The sequence below is a fragment of the Toxotes jaculatrix genome, chromosome 21 (genome assembly GCF_017976425.1).
Source record: "Toxotes jaculatrix isolate fToxJac2 chromosome 21, fToxJac2.pri, whole genome shotgun sequence".
NCBI classification, from domain to species: domain Eukaryota; kingdom Metazoa; phylum Chordata; class Actinopteri; family Toxotidae; genus Toxotes; species Toxotes jaculatrix.
Genome location: NC_054414.1, coordinates 11,549,179 through 11,572,564, shown reverse-complemented (window position 1 = coordinate 11,572,564; position 23,386 = coordinate 11,549,179). Strand labels below are relative to the sequence as shown.

At 40.1% G+C, this 23,386-nt stretch overlaps 1 protein-coding gene across 3 annotated transcripts in view; it reads left to right on the top strand.

The window, feature by feature from the left end:
* The window catches only part of plce1 (phospholipase C, epsilon 1), a 73,068-nt gene that overhangs the window by 1,524 nt on the left and 48,158 nt on the right, over positions 1 to 23,386 (top strand). For all 3 annotated transcript variants that reach the window (XM_041066969.1, XM_041066971.1, XM_041066970.1), the window contains exons 2-5: positions 2,508 to 2,886; positions 3,366 to 4,031; positions 4,213 to 4,623; positions 4,725 to 4,931. In XM_041066969.1, coding sequence (XP_040922903.1) covers positions 3,411 to 4,031; positions 4,213 to 4,623; positions 4,725 to 4,931 — 1,239 coding nt within the window. In that variant the 5' untranslated portion in view covers positions 2,508 to 2,886; positions 3,366 to 3,410. The remainder of the gene's footprint in view (positions 1 to 2,507; positions 2,887 to 3,365; positions 4,032 to 4,212; positions 4,624 to 4,724; positions 4,932 to 23,386) is intronic.

Genomic DNA, 23,386 nt, shown 5'->3' with positions numbered 1-23,386 from the left:
GACATGAAAATGTGTCTCATCATATTTTGTCTCAGGTGAGAGTCTGCTTTGAGCGTGTCAGTAGGCCAAAGGTATTAATCAGCAGTAGGTAGGCAAGCTGCACCCATGTGTTGCAGTTTCAGTCAGGAGTTATATTGTGCAACTGATGCACTGAAATTCATTATTTACCCAGGGACATGCTGTTAGTTAAATTTCTTGGACTAACATACGGCATGTTTGTGTCTTTTTTAATGTTTGGGTTTTGTTTTGATATTCAAAATATTTCATTAAGTAAGAGAGGTCAGTCAATGGGAGGGCAGGATTTGGTAAATGAATTTGTGAACTGTTATCCACACATGTCAAGTGGTTTTGCCTGTTTTTCATGTAAAATGATTTTTGTTTTATAAGCATCATTATACTGATGATTAAATCCCATTTTGAATAGAAGTGCTTCATGTAACCACCTTCACCAGCCAACTCCAAAATTTCATTTTTACATTTATTAGTTTCTGGGAAATTCTGAATCTTGACATGTCTCCTATTTATTACTTAGTGGTTTATTCTTTAAAAACTGCATTAACATTACAAATAAAACAATAAGGATGTCCAGTGATCAGTGTCTGTTTTGTTAAATATGCCTGTGGTGCAGTGCTGGATACAGCTGATTATTAGTGTCAGTGTAGATGTGTGGAACAATGGTCTAGCATTGAACAAAATGATCAGAAATAAAGCAGTGCTATCTCTGAATGTGGTCTTATTTGAGTGATCAAATCAGTCTCATCAAAAGGCTACAGCCAAGCTCCGAAGCACAGGAAGTCGTTTGAAGGTTAGATGTCACTGTGAGCTTATGAATGGAGCGCTTGTTCGTTTCATCCCCTGAGCTGAAGTTCAAGTTGGAGACATCCAACACAGACACCTTGATATATATCCTCTAACACACACACACACACACACACACACACACACACACACACACACACACACACACACACACACACACACACACACACACACACACAATGTGTAGCTGGTCGTCCCTCCCTGGGTCAGTCCCACATTCCGACTGTGGTCTAAGTATTTTGGCAGTGAATTAAGGGCTGTGGTCACTGTAATTATGAGGTTTTGGATTTATACATCACTGGCCATCATCACAGACCCAGAACCACACAATTAGTATGCGTGCATGTTGTGGGTGAGTGTGTCTGTTATGGATGTATTTCATGCTCGCAGCGTGCAGAACTAGTCTCTGACCACCTCTGATTTCTTGATCTGCCAGTGTTTGAGATTGATATAGACAGAATAATCAAAATGAGATCTATTGTTTTCTGAGATATTGGATAAGGGACATCATTTCCTATTTATTGTAGAGCTGTGTGCGATGGAAGCCAGCTACTGAAAGTGAACTGTTTAGTTTCATAGGCATCATTAACCATACTCTTTTCCAAATGGCATTCTACTACGTTTGCATAACTGGCTTGTTGTAAACAGTACGTGCTTTCATTAAAGACAAGAGTCTTGGATTTCAAGACAGCTGGGCAATATCAAAATTAAAAAAGCTGGTGGTGATAATTGAAATCAATGATCAGATTGCACTCTCTTTCTGGAATCCATAATGTTTCTTTTTTTTTTCCCAAGTGTTTTGGCAGCATTTTATGCTTTTAGTGATAATAGACAGTAGACACATGACAGGAAACAAGAGGAGAGCAAGAGATGGGGAAAGGTCTCCTGGTCAAATGTGACTCGAGGACACTTCAGTTCATAGTCAGCTCCTTAACCCCTAAACAACCAGGCTACCCCTATTCTGAAGCTGTCATTTCAAGATACCAGTTACATCACACCAGTGCAACACAGTTTTTTTTATAATACAGAAAGTGTAAGTTGATAACGATGTTAGTTAACTGTGGGGTGTCTAAATATGGGATCCAATTTTTAGACCACATGTTGTTTTCTTATTGGTATGTTGGTTGTGAGGTGATGAAATGACTTGTTCACACAGTTTCCCTCCTTTCCTGAGGCTTTCCCATGGAGTTAGTCCATATTATTTCTCCAAAACACAGCATTACTGAAGAATTCAAAACAGGTCTTAAACCATACATCATCTCAGGAAATGGTGATAAATGTCCTTTATATAGTTTTATTCTTATTACCCCGGAAAATTGGTGGTTTTGATGGTTTAAAATGCTGTGAAATGAATGTTGTTCCTTCTCTCTGTCTTCCCTTCCCGCTTAAATTCGTAATTTGTTGTTTCAGTTGTTTCAGTCACAATGGCTTAGGCACTGTAAAGTGATTTAGTTGAATAGTTATAGATAAGAAAGCTAAAGTGACGAAAGAAGAGAGCACAGTAAATTGTATTTGTGTTACTCTGTCTTGAACTTTCTTGCTGCCTCTCCTCTTTCAATACACTTTAACAGAATGACAGTTTAACGTTTATTTTATTATGAATAGAAAATATAATTGGAAACTTACCATGAAAACCAGGAAAAAACACTGACTGGTGTGTCTGTGCTCTGTCTGTCTGCCTCTCCCAGGGCCTGCAAGCGGATAACGATGCCACAGATGCATGTGAGGACCAATCAGAGCTAGTGCACCCAGGCACACACATGGTCATGTAAGCTGTGACTCTGACTGTGCTATCAAGGAAATTCCTCAGTCCTCCAGGGTCACCTCCGTGGGTTCTCTATCTGGTGGTTTGTACAGCTGCACAAGCTTCTGTTTCCACAACACACACACACAAACAGAGCACATACTGTATGGGCGTGCTGTCTTAGTCACTCAAGAGGTCACTGGAAGCTGAAGTTATTATATGCCCCAGCACAGACCTAGGCCTGTGATGGCACGCTGAAATTGAAAAAGAAGCTTGGGACCGTTGTGTAGCATGACCTGGCGTGGATCCTCCTGATCGTCTAAGTAAGTAACATGAACTTTAAAGAAGAATGACAAAATAAATGAAACTGCTCTAGTATTGTGAAAATGTATCAGTCTGTGGTAGAAATGTGTTCCTTTTCACTCTAAATGAAAAAGTCTATTTTTCTGATTTTGTGGAAGAGCACTGAGCATTCACTCCATTCAGAGATAGCAGGACTAGCTAACATTACTCATCTGGGCCGACTTAGTTGGTAAATATGAAATGCTGTCACCTTACACAATATAAAGGGTTTGAAGTCTGCAAATTTCATTTCCTCTGCAAATTTCATTTCCTCTTGCTGCTCGATGGAGCCACTAATTGAGATGGAAGAAGTCGCTTCTCCAGTAAAAGGAACTTAGAGTCTTGTATTTGACTGATCAGATAAATAAGGACTTAAGTCAGATTGTGAAGTTTGTCTAAAGGCTTTTAGGTTAGATTTTTCCTGCTGTCCCCAACATTAAAATGTTACTTCTTTTCAAAGCTGCAGCAAAACAAGGGACAAAACAGGACAATCCAGGGAGACAAAATGGCCACTGAAGAAAATCAGACACAGGTTGGGGCTGTGGTGCTGGCCCGGCGTGCTTCTCCTCCTTCCACTGGGAGCAGACCCAGCAGAGAAGCCAGACACGCAAATGACAGCCAGGAAGTACGGCGATACTCTGACCAATTGTTGCAGTCAAAACATAGGAGCAGCCCTTCCCTCCTCTTATATAGGAAGCTATCGTGTGACAGTGTGAAAGGGACAATTTTGGACGAGGAATATGGGTGTTTGGATTACGGCTCAGAACTCTTGAGTACCGAAGAGAAACTTTATCCAGAGCTGTCAGCTGGCAAGAGAACTGAAGGAATAACTAAGACAGTTACTCCGACACCTGGGAAAAGTTCAGAGGAACCTCCGCGCCAGCTGGACACCCCTGGAGAGGGTGTGGATGCAGGCAGAAACAGAACTGGCAGCACCCGCTGCTCCTGCACCCTGTCTAGCCTTTACATGAGTCCAAACACCTACTCTTGCCACAGCCCCAGATCCAGTCCAAGCCCCAACTCCAGCCCTGTTCACAGTCCTCATCTCAGCTCCAGCCCCTTCAGGCCCAACCGGCGGCACATCCGCCGCAGCAGCCTGCCTGTGTCAATGCTGGCGTCCCACAAGGTAAAGGTGTTCTCTAAAATGTTTGCTTTTCAGCACCAATATGAGCAAAATAGACATCACAATGTTTACCCTATAAATTTAATACTTTACTCCATTAAACAGTCCATTTGAGGCGCTGCTAATTTCGTTGTGAAGAGACATCACTATGACTGTTTTAATTTGCCATGTTTTCTGCTTCTAGACATCAACTTGCCTCTCATCGCAGAGCAGCCCATCCAGTGAACCAAGCTCTTTGCTGTCGTCTCCCTGTAGTTCCCCTCTTACCAAGCACCACCAGCACCACCAAAATGGACACATCTGCCGACATCATCTCAAAGATGGCTACTCGAGTTTAGAGAGGCTCAATAGAAGACCCAGGGTTAACAAATGCTCCCTGGAGAAACTATTTCTACGACGGGCATCTCTTGAAACTGTGACGACAGCCTTGGGGCAGGGTGAGAGATCGTCCTCAGGAGTGAACAGGAACTGCAGCGGGGACAGCAGCAGTGATGAGATGGACGGAGATGGTCCCTTGGATAATACAGAGTTTGTTAGGAACCGCAAAGAGCGTTCCACTGTCCTGGTGAGGCGTTTCTTCAAGAATAACCAGAAGGTAATTAGGCCTAATAGTTGGTTTTCTTTCAGCTGATTTTTGTAGGTCTGTATCTTTCAAAACAATGAGACATGCTGAAATACTTTCCTTCTTTGCACAAGGTAACCAAGTCAGTGTGTACTGGAACCAGAGCAATTGTCAGGACACTGCCGTCGGGACGCATCTCAGACGTGTGGGAGGTTGTTGTTCACCATAGGATACGGCAACCCAGCAAGAAGGATGTGTGGCCAATCTTAACATGCGGTGTGAGAGAAGAATTCAGAGTCCGCAGGGGGATGCTGCGCTTTGTTGGGGTGAAGCTACAGCAGGTAAGTGAATGAACACACAGAATATCTGTGCATAGATTTCATGTATGTAAAAGCATTCCAGATTGTGCTGAAAAAGTTGTTGAAAACGTAGAATCAGGACAGAAATGCAGTGAACTTCTCAGGTCTGGGATAGTTTTTTCCATAGTCCTTTCACACCCAGGCGATTGTTAACACGCTCCTGTTAAAGGAGAACTGTACCAAGTGCATCTCAAAAAGATTTAAAGTGAGTCCACAGTATTAATGAGCACAATTAAACATGTTTCCCCATAACTGTCCTAAGCTAAGGGATGTTAAGGTTGTCCTTTTGGAAGTTTAAGAAATATGTTGCAGTGGGAACTGTTGAGTCTTTATGGTGTTTCTGGCTTCACATCACTGACATTTTGCCTCAAGCTGTAAAATGGTCTTCATGAAGTTTCCACACATGATAAGGCAGCAGGGTTTACATGTGGCTTGCTTTTTAAACTGTCTGCCACAAGAGAAAGTAATTCTTAATAGCTGCAGTGGCACAAGAGTTTTTATGACTTAACTAATTCTCGGGTCAGTGGAGAAAAAGTATTCTTGGTTATTGCTTTCCTCTACTTTGCATTGAATTGTTATGCCTGTAATGCATGACAGATGAGTAATTTGTTCAAGGAATATGTTAATAGATCAATGCACACACACACTTCCCAAAACACACACACACTGGCTCTTTGTTCAGGTTAGGCTGCTGCTGCGGAAAAATGATTTATTCTCTGTTAGTTCTGCTCTCCGTATTACTGACAGACTGAATGACTGAGTCTTCTGTGTGTGTGTGTGTCTGTGTGTGTAAATGGACTAAGCAGAGTTGGCGTCTGCATTAAAGTTAAAGCCATGGAAATTGGAGAGAGGGTGAATGAGTGAGACAAGTCAGACAGAGAGATGGAGGATGGAGAAAAAGAGGCCGAGTGACACAGAGACACCCAGTACATTGCTGTATTATTATCCAGTTTCCAAGCCAGAAAGAGAGTGTTTTGCAAATAAGAAAACCTCTCACAGGAGTTGTTCAGCTTGAGCAACCTTGGCTGGCGCGTTTCCGAGAATATACAACGCATCCCTGTCTTGCAAATAAGCGTTTGTCGCCCACTTTCACATTTAACAACAATCTGTCGTTTGTTTTCCTTTTCTATTCCTAGAGGTGCAAACAGTATGAGAATCTGTGAGGACGCAGGAATCAGCAGCATCATACAGGATGCTCTCCTGTTGTTTTTTGTTATCTTATCCCTGTTCTTCCTGTAAAAACTCAAAACACATGGAGACCGAAACCCAGTATCCTGAAGACACATGGCAACCACTGAATTACACAAGACCAAGTATATTGTATTCAGTCCCAAAAAAACGTGTGGCTGTGTAGAACTGTGAATTGCATTAGTAAATAATAAATAAATAATAGATAACATTTGTATTTTATCATGATAGTTCACAGGAGAAAAAGAGTGAGAGTTTGAACTTTAAAAAACAAAAAAAACCAAAACCTATTTCTCCAAAATCACTTCTCTGAAGCACTTGTATTTCAAGTCAGGTCTCCACCAGTATGAAAAGAGGAGGGCTGTTCCTGCGGGCGCATGCGTGTGCACGACTGTGCATTTTTTATGTATTAAATTTTATGATGGGATTCCGACGTGCACAGTTGTAAATGTACGTGCGTAATGTGCATGGATATGTGTATATGTGTGTTTCTTTTCATGGATAACCACAACAGGGCCAAGCACTGTGTAAGGTTTCTCACATATTGAGGGAGGACTTGTACATTCACACCACACAAACACACATGCTCATTCTCATGTGCATGCTGCAGTGTGGTTTTTGACTTTGCCCAAATGTTTTTATGAGTCCTTTGTGGTCGTAGAAATACGGGCTGGGTTAAGTCCAGGCCGAACTGCTTTAATAATGAGCCTATTGAAAGTGGGGGAGCTGCCAGCACTTCCCTTGTCAAAACAGCATCTGAGCTGCTCCTGTAAAGGGTCACCAGAGAAACTCTGAAAACACTCAGATGCAGTGAATAAGTAGAGCTGTAGCCGAGCTGTCATCAGGATCATAAAAAACAAAGACTAATGTGCATGGGTTGTCATTGTAATAATACTGAAGTATTGAGTGCGCAAACATTATGGATGATTGTTCACATAATACACACATTTATAAATGCAAACATGCAAATGTGTTTGGTATACTTGTGTGTCTGTTTGAATGAAGTCATGCTTAAATACTGCGAGAGCCGTAGCTGTTGTTTCTTTATGGACTGGACTGGCATTTCTGTCTGTCTCTACTCCCCTCTGTCTTTTACACACACACAATTACACTTTATGGTACGCAGGTCCCCTATATGTGGCATGTGAGCCTGACTCTGCAGTAATCGTCTTGAGGAGTTTTCTGGAGGTATCCTGTGGACCCGTGTGTTTATTGCTACAACTAATGAAGCGAGCCAAAGAACACAGGATTATATGAAGGAGGGACTGGTGCAGGGCAACAGTGGCAGAGAGCAAGAGAGGGAGAGAGTAAGGGAGGGGTAACACACCAGTAGGGAAAGAGGGAGAAAATTAGATTTTAACAGTGGAAAAAGAAGAAAATCTACTGTGGAAGGCATTGGACTATTTGTGAGAGGAAACAAAAAGAAAGATTTAGACCAAGACAAAGAAGTTATGTTTTACATGTAACGGAAAATTAACATGTTGGAAAATATAATATGGTGGGGGTAGGGGGTTGGTGCTTTTGCACAGGCTTTCTCTGCAGATCCAGAGAAACCCTGTGCATCTTTCAGAGAATATTTTTCCTTATGTTCTCATACACAAAAACCGTGGACCGAATCCCTCTGAATAAAAACGCTACAGGACAGAGTAAGGCAACATGAGCACATGATATGATACTATTTCCGTTATTCATAATATTGTGTTTTTGCATCACCTTAATAATATTGATAATTCTGTTAAATGTGCTTCCTCTTCAAGATTTTATTAAGTAACACAGCGATCTAGATTTGGGCTTGGCTGTTAAAATGCAAAATAACTCTGTTAACTCCTTCTTTGCATTTGCACTCACAGTATTTTTTTTTTTTTTTTGAGCAGGTTTAACCATTAAAACGCTCACATACACATGCACACACACACACACACCTGGCACAGGGATCAAACAGTTTCTGTAACCAGAAGTATTTTATTGTTTGCCTTTGTGGAATCTACCAATTAGAGCCCTGCTGAGTCCTTTAATTTAACTCAAAGTGGTGTCAGGCTAAGTGGTAAGGGACCATGCACAGTGTTGCTCACCCACGCAGGTGTGCACAGTTTTTACGCAAGCAATTTGGGCTGGGTGGGAGTGGGGCTGAGAGGTGGATGCTTGTAAATATATCATCCTCACATGCAGGTAGTCTTCAGCGCCAGGAATACGTTCTTTCTTCTAGGGATACTCTGTTGCTTTCCTGTTTTCCTCAGTGTGTCCTGTCATTGGTAGACTTCAAGTCCAGAATGTTGCCAGTTCAAATCCCGGAATAACTGAGCTGTGAAAGTGAATAAAAATCTGCTCTCTTTAATGCACCACATTAATAACCAAAGCATCTTAAATCCAACCTCAGCTGGTCAACAGCTAATAGAGAACTAGAGAAGCTGAAGCACCGGGCCCATGGGGAAAGGCTTTTAACGCTACTACAGTACCCATGAGCCTCAGCTGCTGTCACTGTGGAGCTATGTAATGCACATGGAGCACATGTTCATTCATTATCACTTTATCTTTCTGTATTCTTCTTTGCTTCTCTGGGCCACCAAGTTTCCATTGAGCAGTGAATCATGTTAATGCCATTTGCAGTTCTCCCCTAACCTCTCATTAATAACACACTATCAATATTTTTTTTTCAGTGGAATAGGACTTTCAGATGGGCTGTTACTCATATGGGAGATTATCTATCTGCCCCCCCACTTTTCATGACTGTGACTTCTTATATGCCTGTTGCTATGTTTTGTTTCAAGTGGGTGGAGCTCAATTTGAAAGCACAGCTCACCAGAAATGAGTAGTGTCTGTCAGGTTTGATTCACAAAAACAGCAACAGTTCTGACTGTATACATCATTTCCTGTCTGCGTGGACTGATAGTGGGAGAGAGAGAGGGAGGTTATCAGTTCTTGTTCTCTCTCTCTCTTACAGACACGCACATGCACACTTCACTTTTTTTTTTTCCTTATTCAGTCTCTTTGCTGTTGGTGATAATAACAGCCACACACATACCCACACAGAATATTTCTATTCCTCTTTTCTTTTTTCCTTTCAGTTTGAAAAAGCACACATTGTGTAAAGTGACATAGATAGCCTTTAGCACTGAGTCTACGGAAGACGGTGTGTTAAACTTTATTTATACTAAAAGTTCAATCTCAGAGTGTCTCTTCAGAGAGTGGCTGCAGCTGATGAAACTGGAAAACCGGCCTCTGAAATATCAGAGTAAGCAAATTTCCTGCCTTTCCCCGTAGCGCTAGACAAAGTTGAATTTTGTCCCAAAACCAATTTTGTGATGATTGCTCCAAATGAACTGACAGTGATTCAAAACATGACTTTAAAAATCTCCAGTTTTATTTTCTGGAATAGATTTGATCACCATCCATATAGGTTTGGCTTGTGTTAGTATGACTTGCAGTGCTAAATTACAGTTCTGATTGATGGCGCCTAGCTTTGGGGTTAGGTTATAGCTGGTCAACAAATATGCACTGGGCACTCCCAAACAATAAGACTGAAATACAGCCTGTGATCAATGGAAACTTGTTAAAATCATCCTTGTTTGCTCTGTTGAATGCTATGTTCCCTCTAGCCCTTTGCTATTTAAATATCCATGTCTGTAAAATGGGTCAGTATGTTTAAAGGCCGGTTATTTATGAGCTCGGGTAATAACTCTTGCAAACACATCCATGTCTTGGTTACCAATTTGCGCTTGTTTCAGAGGTAGCGTTTAAGATAAACTGTCCCGCAAATATCCGGTTTTAAGCCATCTGCTCCATGACATGCAGTGTTATGAGGTGAGGTTGAATTGATGAGTTTTCCAGGTAATTGCTTCAGTAAATAGGCTGGTTCATTTCTTTGTAAGCGACATCAGTCTTTAAGTGTATATTTGCACAGAACCAGATGGGCATAAACAACACATACCGTATACGAGCAAAACAAACCCGTTTTTCTTCTTGTTACAACCCTGTTGAATGGGTCTCAGAGTCAGTGGGAATTCATGTGCATGAACACACATACACGCAGCATTGAACAGTGCTCAGCTGATTAGGTTAGGGCTGCTAAAAAGGTTAAAGTGAATGCAATTACAATTACAGTCACAGTTTGAGCTACTGGAAATTAATAAATGTTTTTTTACTGCATTGATGCTGCTGCTGCTGCTGCTGCTGCTGGAAGTCAGTGTAAACCGGGGAACAGAGAGATTTTTTTTTTTTTAATTTAGGATTGTGGGAGGCCCCACACTCACTATGTGAGAACACACTCACTAGCGACATGTCTGTTTGTTATATGTTTGACTGTAAGGCTGTCAGCCAGCCACTTTCTCTGTGTAAACTGTAACGCACAGAGGAAAAACAGTTTGGGTGACAAAGGCAAAAGAAAAAAAGATCCTGATGAAGCCAGGCTGTGAAAACTGTCTGAGCATGGCACGTACATTTTTGAGCGACATAGCGGCTTGCCAGCGTGCTGCAGGATACCTGCTGTTTTTTTTTTTTTTCTGTGTACGTAATCATCGAGGCATGCAAATTAAAAAAGTGAATTCTTTTTTGTACTCAATTAAGCAACTTTAAATTGTATCATTGTAGTAGTACAGAATGAACCAGAGAAAGGTTCAGATCTTATTTGCTACTGAAGATGTTTGTTTTGTGGCTCATCATACTACACAATACATGCTGATCATATCAAACATATTTCTGTCCAAACGACCTGTCTGACTGTCGGAGAGGCTCCAGCCAGATTGCTTTGGAGATTTAATCATTGCAAGTAACTCACTGCAAGACAAGTTGGAAGTGTCGAGCAGGATTATCCTAGTTTATCTAGTTTGTGGTTTGCACATGAGGAGGGTTAAAGTAGTATGTTCAGATAATGGTTTCCATCTGTGATTGTGATTAAGCTGATAAAACACCTGGATTTGTTCAACTCTGAATCCAAATCTCTTATCAAATCTTTTGTCTTTTCTCAGAACTCACGAAATGTTTTGGTATCAAACAAAAAAAACAAACAAAATATCGAACTTGTATAAAAAAACAAAAAAGAAGCTGATTTAACAAATTAATCTCGCCCCCCACACCCCAAAAAAGAAAAAAAATCAGTAAGGGGACAGAAAGGATTTATATTTGATGAGCAGTTTACACACACACGTACGCACACACTTACCCTCCATGTATGTCACACTCATTTAACCGTGTGTCTATCACTTTTATTTTCTCTCACTGTGTGTTGTGCCACTACACAGGAATGTGCCGAGCAGGCCACTTTCTCACTCAGCTGGGTGTTGGGGCTTAGGCAGAGATTAGTTTGTGTGTGTGTGTTGAGACACACTCTTGTTTAGTCAGATATCTGCTTACACAGAAAAAAGGGGTAGGACAGTACATATCTTGAATGCCTTCATAAGGAGTACTGCTCTTCACAATGACAGTAAACTCAGCTTCATTGCATTTTATAGGTTTACTTGATTCTGCTGCACAGGAGCTTGTGTGGTTGCTCTTTTTTGTTTGCTTTTATGGGGTGACAGAAGGGTGTCAAAACTGCATGTGAGTGTGTTTTTGCTTCAGCTCTCTCACATCTCTGTGAGAGTGTGGGAAAACTGCACTGCTCCAGAAACTGGGAGAGCATCCACACTGGAGATCCACAGCCGAGGTCGTTAAACTGTGGGTCAGGACCCGGCACACAAACACACATAGTGGAGAATTTTGACCCCCTGAGGTGAAAGCAGGATGCATAAACACAAACTCCTGATCAGCATTACATAGCCTGGGAAATGTATTATCGTGTGGCATTAAGGGAATTTCATCCACATACACAACATTTACTTTTAATTATCCTTTTAGGACCACAAACAGTACGAGAAATGCAACAAGCATGCGCACTTGAACTTCCTGCCACAGTGATGAACTCTCTAACTTTTTGTTCTTTTGACCTCGCCCAGTTTCATCACCCTCATGTGACATAGCATCTCTGTCAGTCTGACTACATGGCTGCTACATGTGTCATACTGTTTCTGCGCTCCTCCAGTGATGTAATCGCATTTTTTGTATAGAAGATAATGCCTCAAAACCAGATTTAGAAAAGTGCATTTGGATGGAAAGTGGCCAACAAAAAAAAAAAAAAAAGGTTTAAATGAGAGTGAAGGAGGTGCGGGTTGCTGCTATTATTTTCGCACTCAACGATTAACACAATTGACGTAAAAATAGCCTGCCACCTCCCTTTCCTAACGCTTTGACTCATATTTTGTGAGGTCAGGCAGAGGGGATTTAACCAAAAATAAACACTAAAGCTTGCAAGATGTTATACAGTAATAGCTAAAATAAATCTTAAATGTTTTTGTGCAGCAGCATTAAAATGCACCACCAAAAGCAAAGGCAATGTCAAAGCAGGATTTCTGAGAAACTTATTAAGAAAGTAACTTTTAGTGTAATCTCCAAATTTGATAAGCATGACTTTGAAGATACTGTCTTTGATTAAATAAAAAAGAAGAAATTTAATAGATATAGCTGATCTGAATTGGTATGAGCAGAGTGAGCAGTGACATGTGAGAACTCAGTCTTTGGTGCCATCTAGTGGAGAAGAGTAAATGTTTTTGGTATGTGAACATGAAAGACTGCTGAAGCTTGAGTCATGATTTATGTTTAATAAGAGATGAGACATGCTTAGCATACAGACTGTATTTCCTGTTGCTCTTTGACTTGCATACTTGTCTTTGTGTGTGTGTGTGTGTGACATACTGTATGTCTGACAAATTGTCCTTGTGTTATTGGAGTAAAGTGCTGGAACAGTCATCCAACTAATCATTTAGCTGAAAATTAATAGTCTTCTTGTGTAATAATTGATAACAAAGAGTTTCAGTTTCTCAAATGGAAGGATTTGTGCATTATCTTAATTTTATCTAACTGTAAATTGAATATCTTTGTGATATGGACTGTTGGTCGGAGAGAAAGCGAGCGAATTAAAGTTGTCACCTAAGGCTACTGGAAATTGTGATTAATTGTTACTATTGTCCAACATTTTATAGTGTATAGGATTATAAAATTAATCAAAAGAATAATTCATTGCTGCAAGTATCAATTAATTCCATCGTCTGTTAATTTGCTGATTATATTCTCCATGAGTTGATTAATCATCTGATCTGCAAAATATCAGAAATAGTGAAAAATGTCCATCACACTTTCTTCAAGCCTAAGAATGTGTCTGAAAATTGCTGTCTGATTAATAACCCAAAACCCAACCATAAATCATTTTTGAACAGATAAGACAAAGAAAACTAGCAGATCCTCACAGTTTAGAAGACAGAACTAAGGAATATTTTGCATAAATACTTACTTAATCAATCAATCAATCAAAACTATCAACATAGTTGGTATTAATTATTAACAATTAATTGCTTTTAAAGCAAAAAAAGTGGCTATATGCCGATCCACCAGAGGGCAGCATTCTTTTTGAAATGAGAGGGGCATTTGCTGCTCACAAGAATTATCTTCACTAATACTGTGTTGTAGTATAAGTTCTACTTTGGAATAAGCCTCTCTGAGGTGCTAAGACAGAACTAGAGAAATAAGGGTGCTGTTCAGTGGTTGAAAAGAGTGCGCAGGTTCAGATCAAGACAAATGCACATCATACTTTATCATTGTCTTCATTCATATTGATTAGGGAGACTTTGTGCTTTCTAAAGGCAGTTAATGTAATAAATGAAGTATAATACATGAATCTGACCCCTAATTACTGGCTCAGGAGGCCAGTCTCATTAGCTGAGTGTTGACCAAAGAAATGCAAAGAGGGCAGGCCCAGCTGTTTGCTTTGTTCTGAAGACCACTTTGATGTCAACTGGGCATGAAACAGATTAATTTTTCCACTTGATTAGGCAGATTGAATAGGACATACTGTATTCACTTAGACCTGTGACTGCTGTGATTATGTGTGTGGCTTCGGGCTTTGGTTTCAGTGAAAGTTAATCTTTTCTAAAACTCATTTTCTTACTGGGGAGATGTCTGAAATGACAACTAAATATATTGCGGTTTTAACTATAACACTTCTATATGAAGTGAGGTGATTAATACTTGTTTGTGAATGGGTTAGGGTCTGCTTCACTACAGCCCAAAAAAGCAGAAATAAAAAATGAAAAATATCACAGTGTTTGAATGAAAAATATTTGATGAAGAAAGATAGTTCAGAAACACTTTGTCGTCATGCTTGCCAGATGAATCGTTTGCCCATATTTTGTTCAGTCTGACCCATGTAACCATAATCATGCTTGATATATAATATATAACTATAATATGCTTCAGGTTGTGTTTTATAGTTCGACCTCATTTCGTCCTTATCTCCACTATTTCCATGTAAATAATGAACAGTGTCTAATATGTAAACATGGAACTTGCTGATGCTCATAATAACAATAGTATGGCGTTGTTGCAATAAACTGCAAGTGCTGTGGGTTGCCATTAAGTGATCTGGCTTAACAGAAAAGCTGCAACAGTGGTCATTAATTAGAGGTTGGCATAGAAACGCTCACCAGAGCAAAGCTAATAACAAGGATCAAGTGGCCATACCTCAGTCTCTATTGGTTTAATGGCCTCAGAGGATCACCTGTCCCTATGAAAAGAGGCTGCAACGTGGATATTGTTTAGTCATTGTAACACCTTAATGGTGATTTGGGCTCAGTTAGGTTTTAACCAGGAGGGGACAGCATGGAGGGTCACGTTTTACTTCACAACTGAAGAAAAAACAAAAAACAGTGTCAAACAACTACTTAATAGACTAATTACAACATATTTGTGGCTACGATCATTTGTTTCTTTTAGGGCCTCTCATTGGTGTTGGTTCGAAAGTTAAACGTGAAACATGAATTAATTATTGACCTCTGAAATAGTCCGGTTCATAGTATGTTGGCAAATTACATAACACATCGCCTTGTTGTACACATCGTATGTTGTAGTTCTTGCATCTGGCTCAGTTCAAAAGACACATCACAGTTTAATAATTATCTAGGAAATGGCACCCAGCATTTATTTTAGGTCCGGAAGCTGTTTTGAGACTTTTATTTGTGCTCTTTGTTTACATAGTTCACTCGTTTATCGTATAGTCTTCTCAAAATACTTTATAGCTGCTGCTGCACAGTTCAATAAGGCCACTATGATTGGAAAAGTTCTGCGCCATTTCCTGACTCCATCCAGGAGGCACAAGTTATCTCTTTGTGTAAAGAAAACTAATGGCAAAATGACCTCTCCTTAACTTTGATTGACTTAACTCAGTTAGAATTGATCGTCTCCAGTAGAAATTTGGGTCAGTTTTTGGATCAGCCCAATGTGACCGGTGTTGATTTGGAAAAAGGGGCTTCTGTGGCGGATTTTCAGGTTGTGTTCATTAGGTCCTAATCAAAACACAGAGACCTTATTTGAGTTTTGTCAGACACTGTTTACACATTGAACGGGCTCCCAGAGGAGGATCGATTGAAACCTTGTATACCGTTGTCTCCTCCCTCTGTGCGTGTTTAGAGTGTGCTCTCAGATAAAATCTCCTTTCTTGCTGCTGGGTTGCAATGGGCCAGTTGTCTCATAACCTAATATGGGGGTACCCTCTGCATTAGTTAGGCATGTCTGAGTCTCTCTGTTTTCCCCCACTCTTGTCTCTGTATCTTTCCTTCCCATCTTTCTCTATCTCTTTCTCTCTCTCTCCTCCTTTTTGCCAGCTTTACTGATGCAGAGATCTCTGTCACACTCCCACTCTTCCTCCAGCTCTCTCTCTCTCTCTCTCTTTCTCTCAAGCTTTCTTTTGCTCAAGCTTCCTCTCTCACTCCTGTAAGTGTACACAGACTAAGAGGGATTAGAGCTTGGTGGTTTTTCTTCCATTCTCTTCAATTTATCAGTCTTTTCTGTGTCACAGTAAGTAAACTGTTTACTACTGTTTACTACGACTCCTTATTGCACTTGGAGAAAAACTTTCAGCTTCAGGCATCTTTTCATTCATTGTGTTTTGGGGCCATAGTGAGCTACACTTTAAGATTTACATTTCAGTGTGATCAGTATCTCACTGACTGGATTTGCTCTTGTTAATTAAGTCGAATGTCTTGTGCAGATTTGAACGGGGAGGTAGTGTTTGACAGTGCTGTGCTGTCAAAATACGTTTGAACTTATCTGCTGTTGTGTTAACGTGAGCCAGTGCGACAGTGTGACAAGTATAACAACTAAGTTGTTCAGAAAAGCCTTTTTGATCAAGATTTCAAAGGACACCTTATCACACCTCTGTTCTGTCTTGATTAAACAGGAAAGGAGAAGAAATAGAATTTGACATTTATATTTTTTGAAAATATAACATAACTGGAAGAAGGTAGATCAAGGACAAACCATCAGTCAGTGTTGGTTAATGATGGCTTAGCATGTAATCTGTTAAATAACAATGCAAAATAAGGTAGTTTAGAGTAACTACTTTAACAACATCCTCTGTATTGTGACTCTCCAGACTATTCTCCAGCAAAAGCATTCATGCAAAAACGCCTTTCATACCTTTTAGACTGTTTTTGTCTGCATGTAGTACCAGGAGTATTCTTTTTTTCCAAAACTTTCATAAGTGAAAAACATTCATCAGGCTTATCTCTGACTGTCTGACCGAGGCTGTGTGCTGTTATGTAGAGTGGAGAGTGTGGCGGCTCACTGTAGTATGACATCATGAGAACTGTAAGTGGGGGAGTGTGGTGTGTGTGGAGGGGTCCCACTGGGTGCTCTGGGTAATGGGTTCCAGGTTGTTTTGGCCCTCACGATGACCCCACTTTTTTTTTTCCTCTCTCTGACTCCTCTGTCATGTTTTTTTCTGTTATACTTCCTCTTTGTTCATTGTTCTTATTTTTTGTATCCTATTGTCACCTTTCTCCTCTCTGTCTTATTTTATCTGATCTCCGTTGCAGTGATTATGGAGACAAGGATTCTAACAAACAGGACAAACCTTAACTTTTTTGCAGTTAGTGCTTCAGTTGGACTGTGTACAGTGCATGGCCTCCTATTCTCATTTCTCCGCAGTGTTGGCCTGGTGGCATAGGAACTGTATGTAATAGCTGCAAGATTACCAAACGTTGTTCCTAAATAACTGTCTTGTGGGACAATATACATCAATTTTCTGTTCCTGCCATTTATTGTTTTGTTATGTTTTGTTTTTTGATTATTGTAACAGAATTCTTGTGTTAACATGTTTTTTGCCTGTCTGCAAGATTTTACTGTCACCTCGAAGCCATCATTAAAAGCCTTAAAAGCATCAAACAAACATTCCTTTATGCGCTACTTTAAGAGTTAACATCAGAGGTACTCCCCATCACTAGAGACGCTCTTGGCAAGTAAAGGAATGAAGTTTGATGCTGAACGTTTCTTCTAGACTGGTAAGTGAGCAGCCGTTAATGCTAATGTCAGCTACAGTATGTGGCCATAGCAAAAACCTACATATAACACCTTTAACCTCACTTTTATCTTCTCTGTATTTAGGATGATCTCATCAGGGACAACCTATTGTGATTCTTTTTGTAGTAATAAAATAAGTAATAAATAATTGTAGTAATATGTAATATGAGTATCTAGTTTTCTCAAAAGTATTCCCAAACATTGTCTGCTGACACGATAGCCTGGGATCTCACAACTATAACCAAACACAACTGTCATTCCCTTTCTACTCTCTGTTTACTCTGTAAAAATTAGATTATTTAGTCTCATCCTGTAAAAATGTTTTTTCTGTCACACAATAACCAGCAAAAGCAGCCACAGACTGATAATGTGAACATTTTTTCTTGTATTTATCTTTCTGATGCTGCTTATCTCCTCTACAACAAAGTCCAGTATATTGTTGTGTGTGTGTTTTTTCAGTTCATGGTTAACTTCTGTATTTGATTTTATAATAAATAGCTTGTAGTTTGTTTTTGTAGATTTGTTTTCTTTCTTTCTTTCTTTTTTTGTTTTTGCCCATCACTCTGAGTTTTCTAGTGCTCTCGACCCAACTTCTGTGACACACACACACACACACACACACACACATACAGTAAGCTTGTTAAAGGTGTGAGGCAGTGCTCGGGAGGTGGGCCCAGCACTTGGATCTTTGGTGAAACAGCTCCTTGTGAAATTCAACAGGGGATTATGATTCTACTCACCCTTGGCCTCCGTCTACATTTCCTCTGTGTTTTTCTTTCCTCATGTTCTTTTTTTCTCTCCTGCTGTACCGTCCTTTTTCATATCCTTTCCCCTCTTCTCTCTCGTCCTTCATGTTTCACCTCCTCTTCCGCTCCATCCTTTGCTCTTCACTCTTTTGCTTTCTGTTGAACCTGTCTTCTTGTTGTGACAAACCTCCCTCAAACCTTTTTGATCTCTTTCACAATTGTTTTTTGCTTTCTATCACTTCTGTCGTTCATTCTCACTGATTCTCTTTCTCCTCCTACTCATTCCATCTTGTTCCCTTTATCTTTGTTTCTAAATGCATTCATTTTTGGCAGAGTAATTTCAGGATCTATTTTGATTTCCTGCCATTGGGAAAAGGGGCCTAAATCTACAAAGTAGCTGGTTTAGATGTGTGGTTCTGGACAGGCAAGTGTGCAACCAGATAGATACTGTATGGATGTCTTTAACCTGATTACATAACTAAGGCCCAGAGCCAGCAGGTCGTAAGTGGTGTTATGAGCTAAATTGAATAATGCGCTTTTATCAAATTAAAGCTTGAAATAAAGATTTAATGTGTGTTAAAGAAGTATGTACACCCTTTGAGGTCTTCTAACTGTAATAATCTAGAATTGATATTGTTATTATTTTTTCTTTTAAATACGTTTTCCTGTTTATATACATTTAGGCTACCTTTTTCATGTAAAGGCCAAAGAAAATGTCATTGTTCCAGCTATGAAAAAAAAGCTTCATAAAAAGTTTTGGGGGTTCCCAAACGCCCATGCGCTTGCAACACCCACATTACATATAGAGAGTGCAGTACAACATGAGTCTAAACCCCAAAAATGTTTGCATCATAATCCACCTACCGAACCACAGAGGGCCTGACCTAAGATGTGAGTCACACAAGAGGGATTTTCTTTCAAGGCTTACTCTGTAAAACAACAAAATCCCTCCGCTTTTTTGTGTGACAACCATAATTACCAATTTTTCAGTTTTCATGTTTTTCTTCAGTTGAGTTTTTTTTTCTTCAGAGCATTGCTTTTTTTCTTGTCCTCTGTCAGTCATTTCTTCCGTGTCCATTGCAGCGGATATTGCTGACGGTCCAGTTCTCACTGTACGTGTTGATGCGCTGTAAACACCTCTTGTCTCCAGTTCCATCTTTTCAATGTGGTTGACAGAGCTGAATCTCTTGGTTGACTGCGTGAATGTGTTGATATGCATTGCATATACTCAGACATCAGGCTCCTCTAGTATAAGCAACACTTACTCTTCAAAAGAGTTACTAGCAGACTAGAAGTATGTGGACCACCAACACATACTTACATTATATTCACATACACTCAGATAAAACTTTGTATGTTCAAAAGTACATAAATACTCAGAGCCTGCAGTAAATACAAATGCATACTCAGCCTTTGTAAATACACACATACAAAACATACATGCATACAGTTAGATTCTGTTTTTGCGTACACATAACTATACACAACTTCTTTGCCTGTGGGGCTCGTACACACACACAACTGAGCACAGCACTCAGCTCAGCCAGCAGTGAGACAGTCCAGGCTCAGGCTGCAGGAAAGCAAACATTACCTTGTGGAGACAGAAACTGCAGAAAAGGTCAGAGCAGAACAGGACGGGGCAGCGAGGTTGATGGTTTCCTGGTGATGCAAACCAGGATCAAGAGGAGCTGGGATAAGGCAGAGTGGTGTGCTGTGTGTATGTAGTAAACATAACAAAACACATACATATGCATTTGAAAATGCTAACCAGTGATTGGAGAGCAGGCAACAAATTTTGAAGCACCTTTTTACATGTTCAGCCTCAGAGGTGGGATGTCTGCTTGGCATGTTCGAGTGTGTTTGGTTTATGTCTTTTGATTTGGTTTACGCTGTCAAGGATGGGTGGGGTTAGAGAGTCTGGGTGCTGAGATACCAGAGCTGCTGAACATACCTGGCTCCTCGCTGGGTTTTCAAATAGACTAGGTGCAGTTGATTTAAACGCGCTTGTCGCGTTGGGTGGGCAGGGTGCACATTTTCTTCATTTCCCTCACTGAGCTTTGTCGGCTCCATTTTCACTGCATTAAAGAAAACACACAGTCCAAGTGGTATGAAGGATTTTAGGAATATGGGGCTTTTTCAGACCTAAATCTTCTAGTGATTTACAGTACTTTGAGAATGAAATGCTGGAGAGATTTTACTGAGCTCTTATTGCTCTGCAAAAAGCACTTTAGTTAGGCAGAAACTTTGGAGAGAGAGAAGTGATTGTATGATCACTGGTGTGATCAGTGGTGGCCTTATTGTGGTGATTTGCTGTTGAATGTTATTTGTAGAGAAGTTGATGAAATTGTGTTTACTTTGAAAAAACATACCTCCCCTCCAAGTGGCTGTTAATGTTTGCCAGCTCATCTTTGAGGTATACTATAAGCTGGAAAGACATTGCAAGGGAGCAGGAAATAAATAGGAAATTGTGGCACATCCTGCAGCTTGTTCATGAATCTTCTGTAAAAAAAAAAAGAGAAATGAATGATTTAAAAAGTGTTAAAAAGAAAAAAGAAAGTTTGAAGACCAAAATAACCAATACATTAACAACTGGCAAACTGTAGATCTGCTAGTTCTGCGAACGAAGGGTTAAGACTGTCGTCACTCCTAGTGACCTCAGCTATGAGTCCTGACCAGAATAACAGTTCTTTAACATGAAGACCCCCCCCACCCCCACTAACCTCAGCTAACCTCAGCTAACCTCGACTGTCCATGAAGCTTCTAAAAGTAGATTTCAGCAGAAATGATGTATTTCCATTCCTTGAATGTCGGCTTCATGGGAGAGTCTGGCGGGGGGTGGCAATGTACTGTTGCAGTGATTTCTCTAATCATGTGCGAGCACTTTAAGTGCATGATATCCATACAAGACTAAACTTTGTGGCCTTGTGTGTGTGTGTGTGTGTGTGTGTGTAAGCATGGTAATAGTGAGAGAGAGATTGGACTGTACTTACACGCACTCCCCGGCTCTGTTGTATCGTGGGATCTCTTCCTCAGAATACTGGCAAAGATTCCAAGTAATTGATGATGGGTGTATATTATAAGTATGCGACTGAGAAAAAGAGATTGTTAGTGTGTGGTGATGGTGTCATTGTTAGAATATGCGCGCGTGTGTGTGTGTGTGCGTGGTGGGTCACAGTCATCAAAGTAGAGAGGTCAAGATGTGGGTGGATGGATTTCAGGGAGACAGCTTCAGCCTCTCCTGACTCCTGCATGTGTCTGGTATGAGATACGTAACGGCACGGGCATGAGTCAGAGTGCGTTTGCATGTCTGCATTTTAGCATGTGTATGTATATGTGTGTTTTTGTGTGTGTGCATTCCAGCTCAAAGTTCAGTAGATCTGTGTGGTGCCCCACAGTGCCACTTGCTAATCCTTTCCCAGAATGGCTGTTGCCAGGCAGAGAAATTACCCAACGGCACGCTAATGGGACTTAATGGTAAACTCATTCATACCTCTACATGGACTGATTGTCAGTAACATGAAAGTCACAGCTTGAATATACTGCATATTGGTGTTAGGTGACTTAATAATTATTTTATTGTCTTATAATTATTCCTTTTCCTAGGGAAAGACAAACTTCTCTCTAAAAGCTGCATTTGCCAGGAAGCCACTAACAAACATGCACACATATGCATACACCATTGAACCACAACGTATGGTCAAATTGACAGTGTCACATGGCAGTGGCTAAACTCAAAGGTGACAGTTCAATGTCTTGTATGTCAGCAGCAGGAGGCAAATAGGAGCAGAGATATTATAACTCAAATTAAAACTTCTTTATGAAACAAATATGTGTAGGCAGTATAGTACCAGGGTTTTATTTGATACGACAGATCACATTGTTTGGATCATGTGCCAAGCTGTAAACAATTATTGTTGTTACCGTGATTAACAAAACAAACTTTGACTGTCTACAATAGAGTATAGACTTTTGAAAGAGAAATTACTTTTTTGAAGTTACTGTAACTTACTATAAATGGAGCTCAATCAGTGCAGCTGTCTCTAGCAGTTGTAATTTACCTTCGCTGAGCTTAAGCCATTTGCATTTCCTGTACACACAGTGCAACATGAGATACAAGGCTGTATTAGTGGCAGTTGACTCATATAGCTGTAGTTCTTCTGGCTGGCTGAATGGCAAGATTAGTAGTATTGTAACTTACTAGGAACAATGAATATAGAGACCTGTGCTTATGTAATTAAGCTGAAATGCAATTATTGCACCCTGTGACTGTGGTTCTAAAAAAGAACTTTCTGTCCCTCTGCCTGCCTGCCTTCATTATAAGTTTTTTTTTACGCTGAGATTGAAAAATGTTAGTGAAAATGAACAATTCTGTTGGATTTATTTAATTATTTCCCTTTAATGGATATTGAAACCAGTTAATAGCTTGCTCACTCACTCCCCCCCCACACCTTCACTCACTCCCTCATTCCCTTGTGCCTTTTAGAGTAAATTTCCATCCTGTCTATGTTATTTATGGATTCACTTGTCTTGGGACATCTGTGAAACCCGAGAATGAGATCAAAGATTAAACTTCAGAAACATCTCCAATCTTTGGCCTACATTTTTTTGTCCGTAATGTTTTATGTGTATATATGAGCAGATTATGTACTACTAAATGTACTACGAGTGTGTTTTTGTGAATTTGAATGAAAGTTGAATTGTATGTCCATGTGTTTGCCTGGGGTTTGAAGATGAGTTTGTTTGTTTGTGTGTGTGTGTGTGTGCATGTGTGTGTGAAGACAGCTGCTCAGTGTCCATCAAGAGCAGCACCACATTCCCTACAGTGTCCTTTGTAGTCGGGCTTTCTGTTACACACGTATACACACGCACGCTCACACAAAGTTTTTCTTGCTTCATTAGTCACCGTTTTCAAACTGTGTGTAGCTCTGTGTGTAGCAGCAGAACTTACCTTTAAAGTCTGAGGAGAGAGAATCCTTTTCAAATGTTTTAAATGCCTTCCTGCTGTTGTAGACGACATTAATAAAAATCCCACAGGAAACCTTCAGTACCTGTCATTCATTTTCATGATGAGTCATTCGAAAATCTTTAAATGGCACAAAATGTCAACTATCATTCACTTTA